Source organism: Petromyzon marinus, chromosome 50 (assembly GCF_048934315.1).
Source record: "Petromyzon marinus isolate PM22_M1 ecotype Great Lakes invasive population chromosome 50, UKy_Petmar_22M1.pri1.0, whole genome shotgun sequence".
NCBI lineage: Eukaryota > Metazoa > Chordata > Hyperoartia > Petromyzontiformes > Petromyzontidae > Petromyzon > Petromyzon marinus.
The window spans coordinates 2,660,257-2,679,656 of NC_133716.1; the positions used below are offsets into that span (position 1 = coordinate 2,660,257).

The window sequence follows — 19,400 nt, forward strand, 5'->3', positions numbered from 1 at the left end:
GATTGCGGTCACTGGTGCTCATCTTGCTCCCCCACAGCCACGAGCCAGTGGTGGAATCAAGGCCCCGGTACACAGTGTCCATGCCTCTAGTCAATGCGATGCTAGTCAGGTATTTGGTTCACGTTGTGCATCTGTGTGTTTCGCGTTGGGAAGGCGTGTGACGCGTGGTAAGGTTTCGTGTTTTGCCGCCGCGACGGAGCGCCGACGTTCCCCAAGCGCATCCAAAGTTTCTCCCCGCACGGTATCCACGCCGCAGCTTGCGGACCTCCTTGCAAAACCGCCTCCGCACACGTGCATCTTACATTTACACACGAACAGGGCGCGACGGCACGAAGCGACTTCTCGCTGCCGCGTCCGTGGCACCCGCCCCTCGCCCCCTACCTCCTGGGCGCGCCGCGCGATCTCCTCGGCGTCCTGCGCCATCGCGCGCGCGTCGCGGGCGTCGTTGGCGGCGTTGCCCAGCGCTTCCTCGGCCTGCCGCGTCTTCGCGTTGGCGCTCTCGATCTGCGCCTGCACGGCCGGCACGCGGCGCAGCGCCTCCTCCGCCGCCGTCTTGTTGTCGCTCACGCGCTTGTCGAAGTCTGCGGTGAGCGGGGGCGGGGGGGTGCCGTGCGTGCGTGCGTTGGGAAGGGTGGGTGGCAGGGTCAAGTCACAGCAACGGTGGTGGTCGCAGCAGCAGCAGCAGTAACAGCAGCAGCTGCAGCAGCAGCAGTAACAGTAGCAGCAGTAGCAGCAGTAACAGCAGCAGCTGCAGCAGCAGCAGCAGTAACAGCAGCAGCAGTAGTAGCTGCAGTAACTCCGTTATCGTCCGAGGCTGCGTGTTTTGGCTCGCCAGCGGAAGGTGGTGCAGTAATACGTTGGGGGGGGGGGGGGTGGAGGTTTTGTATATAAGAGTGAGTATTTGTTACTGCAATTGTTTATCCAGGAAAGGCTCGCCGAGTCTGTTCTACAGGAGGAATCGTGCCAAATTTCAGCAGTACGGAGGCGAAGCTGCTCTGCTGTGTGGGATCCCACGTCAGTAATTTTTAGGTAACTTTTCAGCATCGTGATGTTGTGGCCAATATCAGTTACATTGTGTGTGTGTGTGTTTTTTTTAAGTTATGGGAGCAAACGGCAGAACCTGTTAGGGACCGGTGAAGAACAGGGGCAGAACATATCGACTAGACTCACACACTCACTCCCACTCTGCTGCTCAGGGTGATGCCACACAGACTCCACGCAGAAAGGTGCCCAAGTCGGGCATCAAACCCTCGCGCTTCTTGCTGTGAGGCAAGAAGCGCCACCCTGCCGTCAAACTGCCACCCACCTTGTCATCACCCTGCCGCCCACCCCGCCACCCACCCCGCCACCCAACTTTCCGCCACCATGCCACCCATCCTGCCATCCACCATGCCACCCACCCAGCCATCCACCCTGCAATAACTCTTTTCGCCACCCCGCCACCTACCCTGCTATCACCATGCCAACACCCTGCCTTCACCGATGCCGTCACCCTGCCATCACCCTGCCACCCACCCTGCCACTGTGCATTGAGACTTGCCTCTCAGGATGTTCAGGGTGTCGGTGGCCTCCTTGAGAGTGGCTTTCCCTTTCCCTTCGGCCTCCTTGGCCGAGTTGAACGCGGCGTTTGCGCGCGCCAACAGCTGATCCAGAACCTGGGTGGGGGTTAGGGGAGGGGGGGTGGACAGAGACGATTTATCGATTTTTCTCAAAATTACTTTTCGACATTTCACCAACGATTGAAGCCTGGGCAACAGCTTTCTGAAACTGGCAATGCTGCTTATAGCACGATGAATAAAGGCCTGGGCGGTCAGTTGCATGAATCATCTTCAGCGAAAATCTCTCGCGTCGTTTACATCGACGTAGAATGGAAACTGAGCGACATTGTCTCTTAAAAGTTGCTTGACGCCATCGGCCGCTTGGGGAGAAGTCCCGCGAGACATCTTGAGCGCGGACTTCTCCGGGCAACTATTTCACCGGAATCGGCGTCAACCGGGCGAGACTGTCACCAGCGTGGTTTCATGCAACTGCCCGCCGAAACTAAAAACCACCAAAAAACCCAGAAGCCCCAGCGTCAGGAGGGCAAACGTCGAAGTTGAGAGGTGCGGAGGTTGACAGGAAACACCTCCCCCGCCGTCTCACCGAAGCCAAAAGTTTCCCACCACCACCACCACAAGCAAACGGCATAGGGGGTTCTGTCCCGAAGCGTCCGGGAGAGCGCTTGAGCAAGGCCGGGCAAGAGTAGAGGCCCACGAGCGGGTCGCTCGCACAACAACAATACCTCCTTGGTAGCGTTCCCCTGCCGCAAGAGCCTCTGAGCCTCCGCCTGTGTCGGCTGCGAAGCCGCGGAGGCCGACTCAAACTTTCTCGTCGAGGAATCTAGCCGTGTCAGATAATCCTCGATTCTCCTCTGCAGCCTATTCCTGTCCCGCTGAGATATTTGAATTGGGGTGGGTTTTTTTAATCATTATTTTTTCGTAAAAAAGATTTGGGGGAGGTGGGGTTTGGGGCGGGTTCCCGTGAGAATATGAGACACAAGGGGTAGGGCACACAGACGCGCACACGCACGCACACGCACACACACACGCACACACACAGACACACACGCACGCACACAGACAGACACGCACGCACACGCGCGGGTTAGTGGGGCCGAGCCACGTGAGTGCCAGGCACCTGCTGCTCCGTGTTGCCGCGCTGCAGCAGCCGCTTGGCCTCGTCGACGCGGGGACGCAGGTCGTCCTGCAGCTCGCGGAACAGGCCCTGCTGCTCGGACACTTTGCCGTCGAGCTCCGCGGCACGACCCTTAACCTGGTCGGCGCCGGCCTACGGTGCGGCGGGCCGCAAAGAGAACACGGCGGATAAATATACGAGAAGGGGGGGAGGGGGGGGGGTGTGGGTTGGGGCGAACCGAGCGGAGGGTGGCAACGCGGAGAGAACGAGGAGGGAGAGACAGAGAGAGAGAGACAGAGACAGCGAGAGGTTTCAGTTTGCGAAACGTAAAGCGATGCTTTCACTGCGGGAGTCGCGCTGAGCAATATCCGATGCGATGTTTGATGTTTCGTTCGCGCAAATTGCACCTCACAATCGCCGAAGAACCGACGGTGGCAGCCAGAGCCGGTGAGCCGGTGCCAACGGTTGGCCCAAGCTCTGCAATCATCGATATATTAAGATGTCACCGGTCAATTGATGAGTGTTCATACGTGGTGGGAGGAATCCGGGGCACCCAGAGAAAACCCACGTGTGCGAGGGAGCAACGCTCTACCCCATACAGAAGGGAAAGATGGAGATTAGTTTGTACTTTGCCGCACCGCCTTCTCCTGGCGGGCCAAAGCACGGCTGGCTTCTCTTCGACGGTCACGGCAAGGGAGTATCGCAACAGTCGTACAGCGATCCACCAACCCTGATCGCCGCCGCTGCTTCCACGGCGCTGGACCACAGGCAGCCACGTGCGGCGGCTTAGCCCCCGCACCTCCGATTGGCGCGGTTGGTGAACGTAGGGCACGAAATAAGTCCGACGCACGTACGTACGTACGCACGCACGTACGTACGTACGTACGCCGCCCAACGCGAATGGCGAGGCCTGGTGTGCGGGGCTGGGGGGGGGGGGGGGGGGGGAGAACCTGGAGGGCGTCGATGTCCACGTTGGGCACGGACGTGGAGGCGTTGGCGTAGATCTGCAGGGCCTTGTCGCCGGCCGCCTTGGCCTCCTTGTGCACGGCGTCCGCCAGCGCCTCGAGCTGCACGCCCTGCGTCTTGGCCGCGCCGACCCTGCGCGCGAGCGACGGCACAGCGGCACGGGAGCACACCGCGGCGGCGTTACTCCGCGTTGCCGTGCGTTTGTAGGGCAGGCCGCCCCGTCCGGCGGGATATTCGTAGGACGGTCGTCGTCCGTTTCGGGACAGCTGCTGCTGCTGCTGCTGCTGCTACTGTCCGAGAAATCCGTAAGTCTTCTGCGGCGGCATTAACCCTTTACCGTTGCGATGACGTCCACGTATGTTTTTCTTCGGAACGTAACCCGAAGAAAACTAAAATACAACAACTTTATCGGTACCGAGGCTCCCACAAGTAACAATGCCTTTAAAAACGACGCTGCTACGCCTCTTAGCCGCTTGCGCATTCCGAGATTCAGCGGTGAACAAGGGCACCCCACCCCGCAACCTGCAGGCCTCTTGGAACGGGAAAGCTATTCATATTCGTCAGTTGCACAACCACAATAATCCACCAAACGAGACATCGCATCGCTAATCCGGTGTTCGGATAATTAGATTTTGATGCAGCGCCCTGTATACCGGAGCATCTCAGAGCCCGTTACATGAGATAAGCAACTCCCATAGTCGCATCTCATCTCAGAGCATTTAAAAGGACAACCCCAGTTGCCAGCTGTTCCTGTGCAACACAAGGTGACCCAGCACCTGCTCAGCAAGCGGGGTGGCATGAGGCTGCCAGGAGGAGGGGTTGATGATTGCTGCTACGTGCAATCACAAGCGAGTAACTTGTGAGATATTCTTAATTCTTCCTGTGATGTGCTGGGATTTGGGCATGTACGTATGTTGCACTTCTTGAGCACCGTATGTAGCCAACCGCGCTAAACGGAGGACAACAAACTAAATACAAAAATCAGTTTCTACAGAAATTAGTTTTCAATTTAAATTAAAAAGTACATAAAGCTCCAGGGGCTTCCTAATATCGGAAGGAAGAGCGTTCCAGACGGCCGCAAAAGAGCATCTGAAAGCGGCGTGCGATGCGGTGACTGCCGCCTTTTTTCGGTGGTCAGCCGAAAGCCGCCGCCGCCGCTGTCGCGAGGACGATGACCACTGGAGCCCACGCGTGATGGTGGTTTACGCTCCTTGACGACATCAGCGAGGTATCGAGGATGATTTGTGGCGAGCGCTTTGTGTGTGTAACGCAAGTGGTTCTTCTTCTGAACCTGGTGGTGCACGCGTAATCCTGTGGTTGCGAGATGCCCTTTTTGGGGGGGGGGGGGGGTGCGAGACATGGCCAGATTATTTTAGAAGGTAAATCATCGAAAGCCAGATTAAGCACGGGCATATAAGCACAACTTCCTTTGTTTTTTAACGATTGAAAAGGGGTGCCAGGCTGCAGTAAAGGTTAAGAACCACTGGCGCAACGGGTGCGACCTTATAGCGGATTCGTTCGGCAATCGGAAGCCAATGCAGCTTCGCGAGCACTCGACGGTCACGGTCAGAGCACCTCCTCCTGCTCCCCACCACACACCACTCCCTGCGCGCTCCGTGGCGGAGATCTCGCGCCAGCGGCAGCACCGACCTGCGCGTGAGCTCGCTGATCTGGCCGCCCATGTCGTTCTCCTCGGCCAGCGTCTTGCGCAGGAGGTTGTAGGCCGCCGTGGACGTGTCGTTGGCCAGGTTTGCGGTCCGTTCGATGTCGTCCGCCGCCTGCTTGTGGCTGCACGTCCGCGACAGCAACAGCAACAACAACAGCCGTTGATCGTCGGATACCTTGGTCTCAACCGCACTGCGTTCAACCACTACTCTGCTGCAGGTCACAACAACCACTGTCACTGAACTACTCACTCACCCACCAGTTCGCTCACCACACTGCCGGTCACAACAACACTCTCACTCATCTACCCATTCACTCACCCACTCACTCACTCACCCACCAGCTCACTCACTCACCACACTGCAGATCACAACGACACTCTCACTCATCTATCCACTCACCCACTCACTCAACTACTTACTCGCTCACCACACGTCACCACCACGTCACGACCACATGAGCACCACATGACCAGCACGTCACCAGCACGTCACCACATCACCACCACGTCACCACCACATCACCACTCCGTCAGCACCATGTCACCACCACGTGGCTTTCATTGCTGTAGACTCCCATGCCACCCTTTTCGAAATAGAAACTTGAAAGTGTCTACGGGACCCCCTTCTTTTTTGAAGGTATCAAGATAATGAGAAAAAAATAAAGGGCTTTCGTTACCATTTCTGGTCATGATATAGGAGTTTTAAATGTTCAAACGATAAGGCATCGAGTTTGCATTAGCCTCAAATACTTATGGGAAAACGATGCGTTGGCATTGTCATTGCTCTGTTTGCCTTTTCGCACTCTGTGGTCCAACACCGGTGAGACAGTCATCTCTGGTGTAGTAGGCCAATCGGTGTTAAGAACAATGCATACATTAACAAAGCATATTTGTTTGCGTGTTTTTGCACAAGTATGTATGGGTAATGCAGACATGATGCCTTGTAATAGGTGTCTTTTTGGTGTTCGAGCATCTTAACACCTGTACTATTTCCAGAAAGGGTCAAAGCCTCTTCTTTGACGTTGTCACTGGTTAGAGTAAAAAAGTCAGTCAGCAGTCAGATCTAGCGACGACACGATAGACCGAGCGCCAGGCTACATGCACTTTGAGCCAATGCACAACGTTGGATATCCCAGAGAGAAACGGTTGGGCCAAGTGCCGTTCATAAGAACCTACTGATGTCATCTGAGAGAGATGAATGGCGGTAGGGCCAGCAAAACTTGGCTGGCTACCTTTGCCTCCCATGCACTCGTGCGGAACGCACCACAGAAGGTGCAAACTTTAGGCTGAAACAACCTAGCGATGGCCCAAGCCGTAACCAGATGTCTCTCACCACTCGCATGTATGTATGTATGTTGAACTTCTTTTGCACCGTACGTAGCCAACCGTGCTAATCGGAGGTGCGGCGGAAGGACAGCAAACTAAACACAAAAAGCGGTTCTAAAGAAATCAGTTTTCAATCTGGATGATTCAAAAGTGGCATAGCTCCAGTGGCTTCCTAATATCGGAAAGGAGAGCATTCCAGATGGCCGCAGAAGTGCATCTGAAAGAGCCGCGCGATGCGATGATCACCGTCTTTGTTTGATGGCTGATATCCCATCCTAGGACCCATCATTACGCCAAAAATGCAACCAAGCGACAGGTCACTTCGTATGTAAGAATGTTTGCCAAACTTCTTTCGCACCGTACGTAGCCAACCACGCTAGCCGGAGGTGCGGGGGAAGGACGACAAACTGAACACAAAAAGCCACTGTAAAGAAATGAGTCTCCAATACCATGGCCTGAAAGCAGCAGCAGCAGCAGCACGTGTGAAACAAGGCAGTGCATTGACCCGTGCCAGGTGGACAACGAAACTGGGAAGAGCCTCCGTGGGGTGCCACCCACAGCCTGGGGGGCTTCACTGAAGGTGGACAGCTTCTAGCCTCGTGGGTGTCATCAGTACTGCCGTCCGTGCCGCCTCGCACCTGTCAGCGAGCCGCCGAGCTTCTTCTGCCAGAACTGTGAAGTTGTTGGGCCCGGTCACGTTTTTCCCATCGATGTTCTGCAAATAAAGTGCAATGAAAAAATAACGACGTGACTGCAGACGTGTTCATTAAACACACGCAGTACTGTGACTTACATGGCTACGTTAACACCCCCCGCCCCCACTCTGGTCTTCGCACCTGATAGGCGCACAGTGATGACAATCGCCTTCACCCCCCTCTGTTTAAGACAAACAACGCAGGGGGAAGTCACCACAATCCTCGCTGTCGCCTGACGATGCTGCCGGCGGCGTGAGTGCGTCAGGTGACGCAAATCAGGCAGCGGTGTATATAATAATAACAATAAAGCGACGACGTGTTCGCGAAACGACGTGAAACATTCAAAGATTCCTACGTTGAGAGGTGCCTGGATGGCTCCGAGAGCTCTTAGTGGCTGTTGTCGTACAACCCAGCTGGCATGACTCATTGGTGTTTTTGGTAAAGTCACGTATGTAGGAATAGCATAAAATTATATGAAAACAAATCAATCACGACGTTTCGACCTACGTTAACACAAGCGATCTTCATCATGCGTAAGAAACAAATCACGGAGGTAAATACAACAAGAAGATGAGAGACGAGAATTGCGGTCGAAACATCGTGATTGATTTGTTTTCATATAATTTTATGGTATTCCTACATACGTGACTTTACCGAAAAAAAAACAGTGAGTAATTTATGCAGTCACGAAAGCTTTAATTCTTTACCAGCTGCCATGAGTCAGATTCAAGTAATGGGTTTCAGCTGCCTGTGGTAGATAAAAAAAAACAGTTTCTGAAGTGCAGCAGAGTTGATGGTCTCTCAGCTCAATCGCCAATGACTGAGAGAGTAAAAGTAATGAAGTCTCGAGAATTCAAAGTGACGTCTGCTGCTCAAATGAACATTGGAGATGCAGGTGCTCATCTCCTGTTGACAGCCCTGCAGAGACAGTTGCGGGCAATTCCACATTTCTTAGACCTGGGGCGAGTCTATCCATAGGACAACCACGGTTAACTTCCCCGACCCCAGAGGGATGATGGTGCCGAGTCAACGCCCAACCAGGATGTGAACTCGCGACTGTGCGATTGCGAGCCGCTCGCTCTGCCGCTAACTCTTCTGTTGTTCTTTTTGCTGCCTTGCCCAAGCTTGATGGATCGGGCTCAAATAAGTCAATACATTTTTACTCAATCTATATTTGAAGTTTTCGTAAATGCAGGGATCCATACTCTTTGGTTCTTTCGGTAAAGTCACGTAGGTAGAAAATAACATAAATTAAACCACCATTTTCATTTTTACTCATTTATATTTAGCGACTTGCTTACCATTTTCTCTACTTTGCACTCCTATCGTCGATTTGTCGTTTTTGTTGTTGAACGTTCTGACCCCGTGCCAATGCTGGACATCTGTGACAAAGAGCTTCGCAGCTCATCGGATTCCTCCTCCTGTGGTCTGCATACAAGATTCTGATTCTGCTGAGCCACCCGGCCCGCGAGATTACAGTAACTACCGGTAGAATTTACACAGGAATGTTTCACCTGCGATCTTAAGGAAGCGAATGTAAGAGTTTGGCCGGGTGGCCCGCGAATTTGGAGCCATGAGCTCGCCGGGCTAAGATCTCGGGTTTTGAGTCGAACCGCGATGGGTCTCCTCCACCCGGTCACCAGCACCCAGAGAACCGCCCCCTCCCCCCGTGCACCGCCACCCCACACACACATAGCAGGAGGGGACACGACTCAAAGTGTCCACACAGGTGGGTTCGTAGACTCACTTGCCGCACTGCCAACTCTTTGCCATCTTTTAAAACCCAGCGTGGTCGTGAACCGTCCGATATTTCATGTCCAGGCGTGATTCGGGGATTTTTTTTTCGGATCAACCCCAAAAAGCCAGAATTTTAATCTTTATTTAGACTGGAGGAATCCGATGAGCTATATAATGAGCTATAAAGCTCTTTTTCACAGGTGGTCCAGTCGGGGCACGGGGTCAAAAACGTTCCAACAAACAATACAAAAACACGATAGGAGTGGCAAAGTATCGGAAAGGTAAGAAAATCAACTTCAAACTCGGGAGGAGCTCGTGTGGTGCGTTGTAGTTGTGGGGGTGGGGGCGGCATTAGGGGGGCGCTGCGACGTACGACGGAGGCAATGGCGGCCTTGGCCCGCTCCAGCTCGTGCTGCGCTCGCTCCAGCACGCGCTGCGTGTCTCCGGCGCGCCGCCCGGCACGCGCAGCCACCCCGTCCGTCTCGCCCACCGTGTCGCCCATTTTCTGCAGGCGGCCCCGCTGCGATGCCAACGTGCGCTCCAGCTCGTCCAGCTGGGACTGCAGGCCCTGGTCCGACACTGGCGGAGGATACGGGAGGCACGGGGGTGGAATGAACTCAACTATAGACAATGTTTTATATTCCATAATACAGGGGTTTTTTGGGGGGTTAGATCGGATATATATATATAAATGTGCCGTTAAACCCGCCACCACCCGACACAGCCAATTTAGTAAGGTTTGTCACGTAAACAGAACGTGCCAATTCGTTTCTAGTACAGCACACCGTTGTGTTGGAGAGCAAAGCAACAACATTTACAATCTTGAGTACGACGTTTCGCCACTAATTACAACCAGCTTCTTCAGGCGACGGCCAGATTTGTGGAGAAATCCTCCGGGTTTAACGACACATTTACATATTTACGCGATCTAACCCAAAAAAACCTGTATTATGGATGATATTGGTCGCAAAAACCTACGTGTTAAATGTTTTACATTGCCAAATAAGGCCCACTGAGCTATTTCGCTCTTTTTCAGAAGCGACCTGTGCCACAAATGACAGCTCAAATACTCTAAACGCGTGACGTTGACTCTAAATGTGAAGGGAAAAACCGGAGGACCCGGAGAAAGATCCACATGACCACGGGGTGAACACGCAAACTCCAAATGATAGAGGAGTCAGGGTCGGGATCGAACCCACGACCTCCTGCATACCAGGTGAGGTAGTTAACATCTCGCCACTGCGGCGCCCTTAGATAATATGATCCATGTGCATGCATGGATTCTGTTGCTTTACAACGTCCCGTTAGTTAGCACCACCCCTAGTCTGCAGCGTGAGTAGAGCATGAGGCTGGAACATTTTAACCTGACGACGAAATTCAGACATTCGCAAATGCTTTGATGGGGACACCGGGAAAAACTTTTCCAAACCACGGAAGATTGTCCAAACCAAGCCAAGATGTTTGGTAACTTTCCCGTACAACTACCTGGACTGAAAGGCCATGAGGTTGCTTATTATTTCGTATCAATTTCCAAAAAGTGTGGCATTCCAGGGGTGGGCACCACCACCGTGCCCGATCACTCGTGGGTGAGTGGCGAGCGCGGTGCAAGGGTGCGACGCGAGCGAGGCGCAAGCAAGCGGGACGCGAAGACGGGGCCGTACGCTGCGTTTGCTGCGCGTCTCTCAGCAGCTGTTCGACGGCGCTGGCCGCCTGCTGCAGCTTCATCTCGAAGTGGCGGTCCGTTCCGGCGCCCGGGTCCGAGGCGATGCGCTCGAAGGAGTGCTCCAGCTCCCGCAGGCGCTCGCGCAGATCCTGGGCCTGGGACGGGGGGGGGGGGAGGAACCGAGGGAGAGACGCGGCAGCGAGGCCGACGGCTGTCACAGAGGTTCCCACGTTGGGATTGCCGTACGATATCAGAAAGAAAAGTTTCGCACGTGTGCGTTGAACTTCCTTTGCGCCGTACGTATCCGATCGTGCTAATCGGAGGTGCGGGGGAAGGACAACAAACTAAGCACAAAAATGCAGTTCGACAGAAATGAGCTTTCAATATATCGGAAGGAAGAGCGTTCCAGAACTGCCCACGGGAAGCGGATATCCCGGAAGCTACCTGAGATACCTCGAAGTGATATTTCTTGTCAACATTTCTTGTCAACATTTCTTGTCAACATTTCTTGTCAACGGACAGCAGAGGGCAGCACTTTCCCATTTGCTCTGCACGTGAGCGTGAGGTCCATCGCCTGACGGTCAGAATCCGATATTTTCATTCTCAAGAGTTAGAACACTGCTAAATTAAGTGCGGAACCAAATCGGATGCGACGGGGCTTTTTACGCAGTCATGAACTCACTACCACCCGGTTAAGAACCTAGTTTCATCGCAGCCAATGACAACGTCAGGCACCCAGAAGCCATCATTTGCACCGCTCCTGGCCCTGCTTGGCCCCCAAGCCAAATTCAGATGTCTTGTTAGGCCCGTATGTATGTACGTGCGTATGTATGTGTAAAGGCGGGTGCGATGGATAACGCATCGCCACTCGGGAGGCAAAAGCGTCCGGGCGTGGTGCTGGCCGCCCACCTCCTCGTGTGTCGTTCCGGCCTTCATAGGTGCTGCTACTTGCTACGAACAGCACTGGCCCCAACAGTCTGTTACAGGCTATACGGGGTATCTTTGCCAATGTATGCTGAACTTCTTTCGCACCGTACGTAGCCAACCCTGCTAATCGGAGGCCCCCCCGTGTATCACCGTTCCAGGCCGGCTTAGCAACGAGCCAATGGGAAACCGGCCGTGACCGCGAGGCTCCCCGGCACCGGGCTCGGTCGCGCGGTGGAAAATCGGCGTCCCGTAGGAGCGGCAGAGGCAGCGGTGGCGTCGCCGTGCGGCGGCCCACCTTGTCGCGCACGAGCCGGTAGCAGGGCGGGCACTCCTGGCAGCCCGGGTTGGTGCGGTTGTAGTGGTAGTTCTCGCGACACTGGTCGCAGCGCGGGCCCGTGACACCCTCGCGGCACGGGCAGCTCCCGTCCGCCTGGTCGCACTGCATCGACTTGGAGCCCGACGTGTCGCAGTCACACGCTGTGCGTGGCGGGGCGAGGGGGGCGGGGGACACAGTGAGCGGCGGCGTTACAGGCTGTGTGTGTGAGTGATGAGCGAGTGACGTTACAGGCTGTGTGTGTGAGTGATGAGCGAGTGACGTTACAGGCTGTGTGTGTGAGTGATGAGCGAGTGACGTTACAGGCTGTGTGTGTGAGTGATGAGTGACGTTACAGACTGTGTGTGTGAGTGATGAGTGACGTTACAGACTGTGTGTGTGAGTGATGAGTGAGTGACGTTACAGACTGTGTGTGTGAGTGATGAGTGAGTGACGTTACAGGCTGTGTGTGTGAGTGATGAGTGACGTTACAGACTGTGTGTGTGAGTGATGAGTGAGTGACGTTACAGACTGTGTGTGTGAGTGATGAGTGAGTGACGTTACAGGTTGTGTGTGTGAGTGACGAGTGAGTGACGTTACAGGCTGTTTGTGTGAGTGATGAGCGAGTGACGTTACAGGTTGTGTGTGTGAGTGATGAGTGAGTGACGTTACAGGTTGTGTGTGTGAGTGATGAGTGAGTGACGTTACAGGCTGTGTGTGTGAGTGATGAGTGAGTGACGTTACAGGCTGTGTGTGTGAGTGATGAGTGACGTTACAGGCTGTGTGTGTGAGTGATGAGTGACGTTACAGGCTGTGTGTGTGAGTGATGAGTGAGTGACGTTACAGGCTGTGTGTGAGTGATGAATGAGTGACGTTACAGGCTGTGTGTGTGAGTGACGAGTGAGTGACGTTGCAGGCTGTGTGTGTGAGTGATGAGTGAGTGACGTTACAGGCTGTGTGTGAGTGATGAGTGAGTGACGTTACAGGCTGTGTGTGTGAGTGACGAGGGAGTGACGTTACAGGCTGTGTGTGTGAGTGATGAGTGAGTGACGTTACAGGCTGTGTGTGTGAGTGATGAGTGAGTGACGTTACAGGCTCTGTGTGTGAGTGATGAGTGAGTGACGTTACAGGCTGCGTGTGTGAGTGATGAGTGAGTGACGTTACAGACTGTGTGTGTGAGTGACGAGCGAGTGACGTTACAGGCTGTGTGTGAGTGATGAGTGAGTGACGTTACAGGCTGTGTGTGTGAGTGATGAGTGACGTTACAGGCTGTGTGTGTGAGTGATGAGTGAGTGACGTTACAGACTGTGTGTGAGTGATGAGTGACGTTACAGGCTGTGTGTGTGAGTGATGAGCGAGTGACGTTACAGGCTGTGTGTGAGTGATGAGTGACGTTACAGGCTGTGTGTGTGAGTGATGAGTGAGTGACGTTACAGACTGTGTGTGTGAGTGATGAGCGAGTGACGTTACAGACTGTGTGTGTGAGTGATGAGTGAGTGACGTTACAGGCTGTGTGTGTGAGTGACGAGTGAGTGACGTTACAGACTGTGTGTGTGAGTGAGTGACGTTACAGGCTGTGTGTGTGAGTGACGAGTGAGTGACGTTACAGACTGTGTGTGTGAGTGATGAGTGAGTGACGTTACAGACTGTGTGTGTGAGTGATGAGTGAGTGACGTTACAGACTGTGTGTGTGAGTGATGAGTGAGTGACGTTACAGACTGTGTGTGTGAGTGATGAGTGAGTGACGTTACAGACTGTGTGTGTGAGTGATGAGTGAGTGACGTTACAGGCTGTGTGTGTGAGTGACGAGTGAGTGACGTTACAGACTGTGTGTGTGAGTGATGAGTGAGTGATGTTACAGACTGTGTGTGTGAGTGATGAGTGAGTGACGTTACAGGCTGTGTGTGTGAGTGATGAGTGAGTGACGTTACAGGCTGTGTGAGTGAGTGATGAGTGAGTGACGTTACAGACTGTGTGTGTGAGTGATGAGTGAGTGACGTTACAGACTGTGTGTGTGAGTGATGAGTGAGTGACGTTACAGGCTGTGTGTGTGAGTGATGAGTGAGTGACGTTACAGGCTGTGTGTGTGAGTGACGAGTGAGTGACGTTACAGGCTGTGTGTGTGAGTGACGAGCGAGTGACGTTACAGGCTGTGTGTGTGAGTGATGAGTGAGTGACGTTACAGGCTGTGTGTGAGTGATGAGTGAGTGACGTTACAGGCTGTGTGAGTGACGAGCGAGTGACGTTACAGGCTGTGTGTGTGAGTGATGAGTGAGTGACGTTACAGGCTGTGTGTGTGAGTGATGTGTGAGTGACGTTACAGGCTGTGTGTGTGAGTGATGAGTGACGTTACAGGCTGTGTGAGTGAGTGATAAGTGAGTGACGTTACAGGCTGTGTGTGTGAGTGATGAGTGAGTGACGTTACAGGCTGTGTGTGTGAGTGATGAGTGAGTGACGTTACAGGCTGTGTGTGTGAGTGATGAGTGACGTTACAGGCTGTGTGTGTGAGTGATGAGTGAGTGACGTTACAGGCTGTGTGTGTGAGTGATGAGCGAGTGACGTTACAGGCTGTGTGTGTGAGTGATGAGTGAGTGACGTTACAGACTGCGTGTGTGAGTGATCAGTGAGTGATGTTACAGGCTGTGTGTGTGAGTGATGAGCGAGTGACGTTACAGACTGCGTGTGTGAGTGATCAGTGAGTGACGTTACAGGCTGTGTGTGAGTGATGAGTGAGTGACGTTACAGACTGTGTGTGTGAGTGATGAGTGAGTGATGTTACAGGCTGTGTGTGTGAGTGACGAGTGAGTGACGTTACAGACTGTGTGTGTGAGTGATGAGTGAGTGATGTTACAGGCTCTGTGTGTGAGTGATGAGTGAGTGACGTTACAGGCTGCGTGTGTGAGTGATGAGTGAGTGACGTTACAGGCTGTGTTTGAGAGTGATGAGTGACGTTACAGGCTGTGTGTGTGAGTGATGAGCGAGTGACGTTACAGGCTGTGTGTGAGTGACGAGCGAGTGACGTGCCAGGCTGTGTGTGTGAGTGACGAGCGAGTGACGTTACAGGCTGTGTGTGTGAGTGATGAGCGAGTGACGTTACAGGCTGTGTGTGAGTGATGAGTGACGTTACAGGCTGTGTGTGTGAGTGATGAGTGAGTGACGTTTCAGGCTGCGTGTGTGAGTGATGAGTGAGTGACATTACAGGCTGTGTGTGAGTGACGAGCGAGTGACGTTACAGGCTGTGTGTGTGAGTGACGAGTGAGTGACGTTACAGGTTGTGTGTGAGTGATGAGCGAGTGACGTTACAGGCTCTGTGTGTGAGTGATGAGTGAGTGACGTTACAGGTTGTGTGTGTGTGAGTGATGAGTGAGTGACGTTACAGGCTCTGTGTGTGAGTGACGAGCGAGTGACGTTACACGCTGTGTGTGAGTGATGAGTGAGTGAAGTTACAGGCTCTGTGTGTGAGTGATGAGTGAGCGACGTTATACGCTGTGTGTGTGAGTGATGAGTGAGTGACGTTACAGGTTGTGTGTGTGAGTGATGAGTGAGTGACGTTACAGGCTCTGTGTGTGAGTGATGAGTGAGTGACGTTACAGGCTCTGTGTGTGAGTGATGAGTGAGTGACGTTACAGGCTCTGTGTGTGAGTGATGAGTGAGTGACGTTACAGGCTCTGTGTGTGAGTGATGAGTGAGTGACGTTACAGGCTGTGTGAGTGACGAGCGAGTGACGTTACAGGCTCTGTGTGTGAGTGATGAGTGAGTGACGTTACAGGCTGTGTGAGTGACGAGCGAGTGACGTTACAGGCTGTGTGTGAGAGCGATGAGGGGACCTACGCTTGCAGCCTTCGAGAGAGAATCCAAAGTGGTTGCCCTCGCACCGATCGCAGCAGCGGCCGGACGTGCCGGGATGGCAGTCGCATTGTCCGGTCACCGGGTCACAGCCGCCCGTCAACGAGCCCACGGGGTCGCAGTTACACCTGCACGCGCACGCACGCACGCGTTTTTATATAAAAAAAATAAAGACAAAGACCCCCCCGTATAACCTTAACAGACTGTTGGGGCAAGTGCTGCTAGTGAGCACCTATGAAGGTCGGCAGGGCACACGAGGGGATGGGTGGGCAGCACCACACCTGGCCGCCTTTGTCTCCCCGGTGCCGATGTTTATACACCGTAGGTACTCATAGAAGGTTGATTCGTCTTAGGGGAGGCCCAGGACCGTTTAGAATATCCACCGCTGTTATCAGTGACGCTCCCCCATACGTGTATATATACGCACGCAGACGAACGCTCACGCACAGATATAGCCCAGCTTTGCACCCGAGATTTGACGAGATCGGACGCGCTCCAGGTGATTTTCTCGGAGGGTGGATGTACGAGTCACTAGATAATTGATCGGGAGGGTGAGTAAACAAACGGGTGGCTGGTCCATCGGGTGCGTGAGCAGGCGGACGAACTAATACACCGGGCGGCAGACAAGTCCAAGGAGGAGAGCAAGAGTCGAGTGACAGCTACGGGGCAGCAGCAGCGGCAACGAGAGCGGTGCATCGTGGGAAGGTGGCTGCCACTCGCCTCTCGCAGCCGTTGCCGTCGGGGGACACGTAGTAGCCGGGCAGGCACTGGCCGCAGTCGCGCCCGGTCACGTGCGGTCGACACTCGCACTGGCCCGTCACCACGTTGCAGCCGCCGGGGTTACCCAACGTGCCCCACCTGGAACACGCGCACGCTGCTCCCACGCACGATGGCACACGGGGGGCGCGCGAGTTACGCGGACGCCCGCGTGTGACGCGTGCGTGTCACGTGCCTGTGTGTGACGCGTGCGTGTCACGTGTGTACAGGTTTGGGTTGCGCGTGCGTGTGCACATCTGTGCCTCTGTGTGTGTCGTGTATGTTCAGCGTATGAAACGTGTGCATGTTGACCCTGAGAGTGAGTCATTTAATGGCCTCCTCTTTTTAAATGATCATTGTGGGATTTTTAATGTCGGCTGTGAAGCGGCGCTGTGGCTTTAAAATTTAAAAAATATATATAACAGGCAACGTTGTGTGTAATAACAGTATCTGTGCTGTGAAGAAGGGCCATTGCCTGAAACGTTATCGATTATAAAATGTTACCGCTTAAAAGCCAAATTATTGTTGACGAACCTGTTGACTTATTTTTTAATTCACTGAATAGATCCTTGCTAAGAGCACTTGTTGTGTGTAGAGACAGAGTGATGTAAGACTACACCCAAGGACTCGTTACCGACGTTACGTTCCCAGTGCTATTCTGCCATGAAGTCAGAACCTTCCATAAAACGGTGCTGGAACCCAGAACCCCACGGTTGTGAGCGGAGCTGATGGCCAATTTCAGCTGACCGCATTTTTAAAAATAAAAGTTAAAGGTGGGAGGTAAAAAAAAACAATGAAATGTAACTATTTTTAAAATATATATAAAAATAATGCCAACTGTAAAAAAATAAATAAGTAAAAATGACGTGCAAAAAAATTACACTGGGCAAAGACCACGGGGCTGGCTCAGGACACGCTGCTGCTGCTGGTGGTGGGACGATGTCGCTCGGCTGGCCTGGGAATTCCTGGGAGTTAGCCAGGAAGAGCTGGAGTCTGTGTATAGCGTAGTGTATAGTGTACAGTCGTGTATAGTGTAGCGTATAGTGTAGTGTACAGTAGTATAGAGTGTATATTCGTGTAGTGTATATTAATGTTTCGTAGTGTATAGTGTAGTATGTAGTGTATAGTAATGTATAGTGTAGTGTATAGTGTAGTAGTAATGTATAGTAAATGTATAGTGTAGTGGATAGTGTAGTAGTAGTGTATAGTAATGTATAGTGTAGTGTATAGTGTAGTAGTAGTAGTGTATAGTAATGTATAGTGTAGTGTATAGTGTATATTAATGTTTCGTAGTGTCTAGTGTAGTGTATAGTGTATTTTATAGTGTAGTAGTAGTGTATAGTAGTGTATAATGTAGTGTATAGTGGATAGTAATGTATAGTGTAGTGTATAGTGTATATTAATGTTTCGTAGTGTATAGTGTAGTGTATAGTGTATTGTAATGTAGTGGTTCTTTCGGTAAAGTCACGTAAATAGAAAAATCGTAATAAAAAATAAAGTGAATGAAAATAAAAATTAAAACAAAAACCATGACGTTTTGATGGCAACACAAGCGGTCGTCATCAGGAAAAGGGGGGGGTTTGGGGGGGGGGTGAAGACAGGTGCGTGCTCGCGCGTGCTCGCGCGTGCGTGCATGCGTGCCGCTCGTAGCGCGACCCACGTCGGCACTTGTCCCCGTCGCCCGTCGCCAGCGCGTTGCCGTAGTGGCCGTCGCGGCAGCGGTCGCAGAAGAAGCCGGCCGTGTTGCGCGTGCACTTGAGGCACTCGCCCGTGCGCCGGTCGCAGTTGCCCACCGCGTTGGGGTCCACGTTGCCGTTGCACTCGCACCGGCGGCACGGCCTCACCGCGGCGCCCTCCACCCCCGTGGGGTCGCCGAAGTAGCCGTCGCTGCAGAGCTCACACCGCTTGCCTGGCGGTAGGCGGTGATGGGTGGCGGGGGGCGGACACGGAGAGACGCACGGAGTCGCTCACACTCTGGGTTCACCGCATTGGCTTCCGGTTGGCGAGCGAATGCATTGCGAGGTCGCAATCATTACGCGCAAAGTTATCGCCACGAATGAACCGCGATGCCTCGCTGATCTCGTCAAGGGGCATGAAACATCATCACGTGAACTCCGGTGGTCATCCTCGCCGCGGCGGCGGTGGCTTTTCGCTAACTACCAAACAAAGGCGGCGGTCACCGCATCGCACGGCGCTTTCAGATGCGCCTCTGTGGCCGTCTGGAACGCTCTTCCTTCCGATATATTGAAAGCTCATTTCTATCGAATTACTTTTTGTGTTTAGTGTGTTGTCCTTCTCCCGCATCTCCGATTAGCAAGCTTGGCTACATACGTTGCAAAAGAAGTTCAACATACACGTGCACACGCAGGTGGGATTGGACATGTAATCATACGGCACACGCACAGACCAGCGTGGTGAAGCGCTCACGAACCCGGCAGCACGAATTCGATTTTCACTCGTGGCCAAACATCAGTGAGGAATATCCGAACCGGTCCTAGGCCATGGTGCAGGCCACCCACCCCCTCAAAATAATAATTATATGTTTAGCTATCCAGGAAAGCCATGCTGAGTCGTATGACTCTTTATCAGGAGGGGCCCTATTGATAAGGAGTGTTTATACAAGCGGTAGGAAACTACAACACCGGGACAAAACTCACGCATGCAAGCGGGCAAAACCCTATCCCCATACGGATGGAAACAGATGGAGATCAGCCCACTTGCTTTACCGCCTTCTTCTGGCAAGCCAGGGTACGGATTCTTCTCGACGCCCACGGGAAGGGAGTTTCACAACATCCGTGCGGCGATCCACCATCATCCCCCGCCGCAGCCTCC

At 53.3% G+C, this 19,400-nt stretch overlaps 1 protein-coding gene across 2 annotated transcripts in view; it reads right to left on the reverse strand.

The window, feature by feature from the left end:
* The window catches only part of LOC116953224 (laminin subunit gamma-1-like), a 173,449-nt gene that overhangs the window by 12,578 nt on the left and 141,471 nt on the right, over positions 1-19,400 (reverse strand). For both annotated transcript variants that reach the window (XM_032973191.2, XM_076074754.1), the window contains 12 exons: positions 18,229-18,477; positions 16,533-16,686; positions 15,798-15,940; positions 11,949-12,130; positions 10,725-10,881; positions 9,437-9,642; positions 7,270-7,346; positions 5,290-5,427; positions 3,624-3,771; positions 2,677-2,826; positions 1,541-1,655; positions 382-581 (listed from right to left, as the gene is read on the reverse strand). In XM_032973191.2, the coding sequence (XP_032829082.2) occupies positions 382-581; positions 1,541-1,655; positions 2,677-2,826; positions 3,624-3,771; positions 5,290-5,427; positions 7,270-7,346; positions 9,437-9,642; positions 10,725-10,881; positions 11,949-12,130; positions 15,798-15,940; positions 16,533-16,686; positions 18,229-18,477 (1,919 nt within the window). The remainder of the gene's footprint in view (positions 1-381; positions 582-1,540; positions 1,656-2,676; positions 2,827-3,623; positions 3,772-5,289; positions 5,428-7,269; positions 7,347-9,436; positions 9,643-10,724; positions 10,882-11,948; positions 12,131-15,797; positions 15,941-16,532; positions 16,687-18,228; positions 18,478-19,400) is intronic.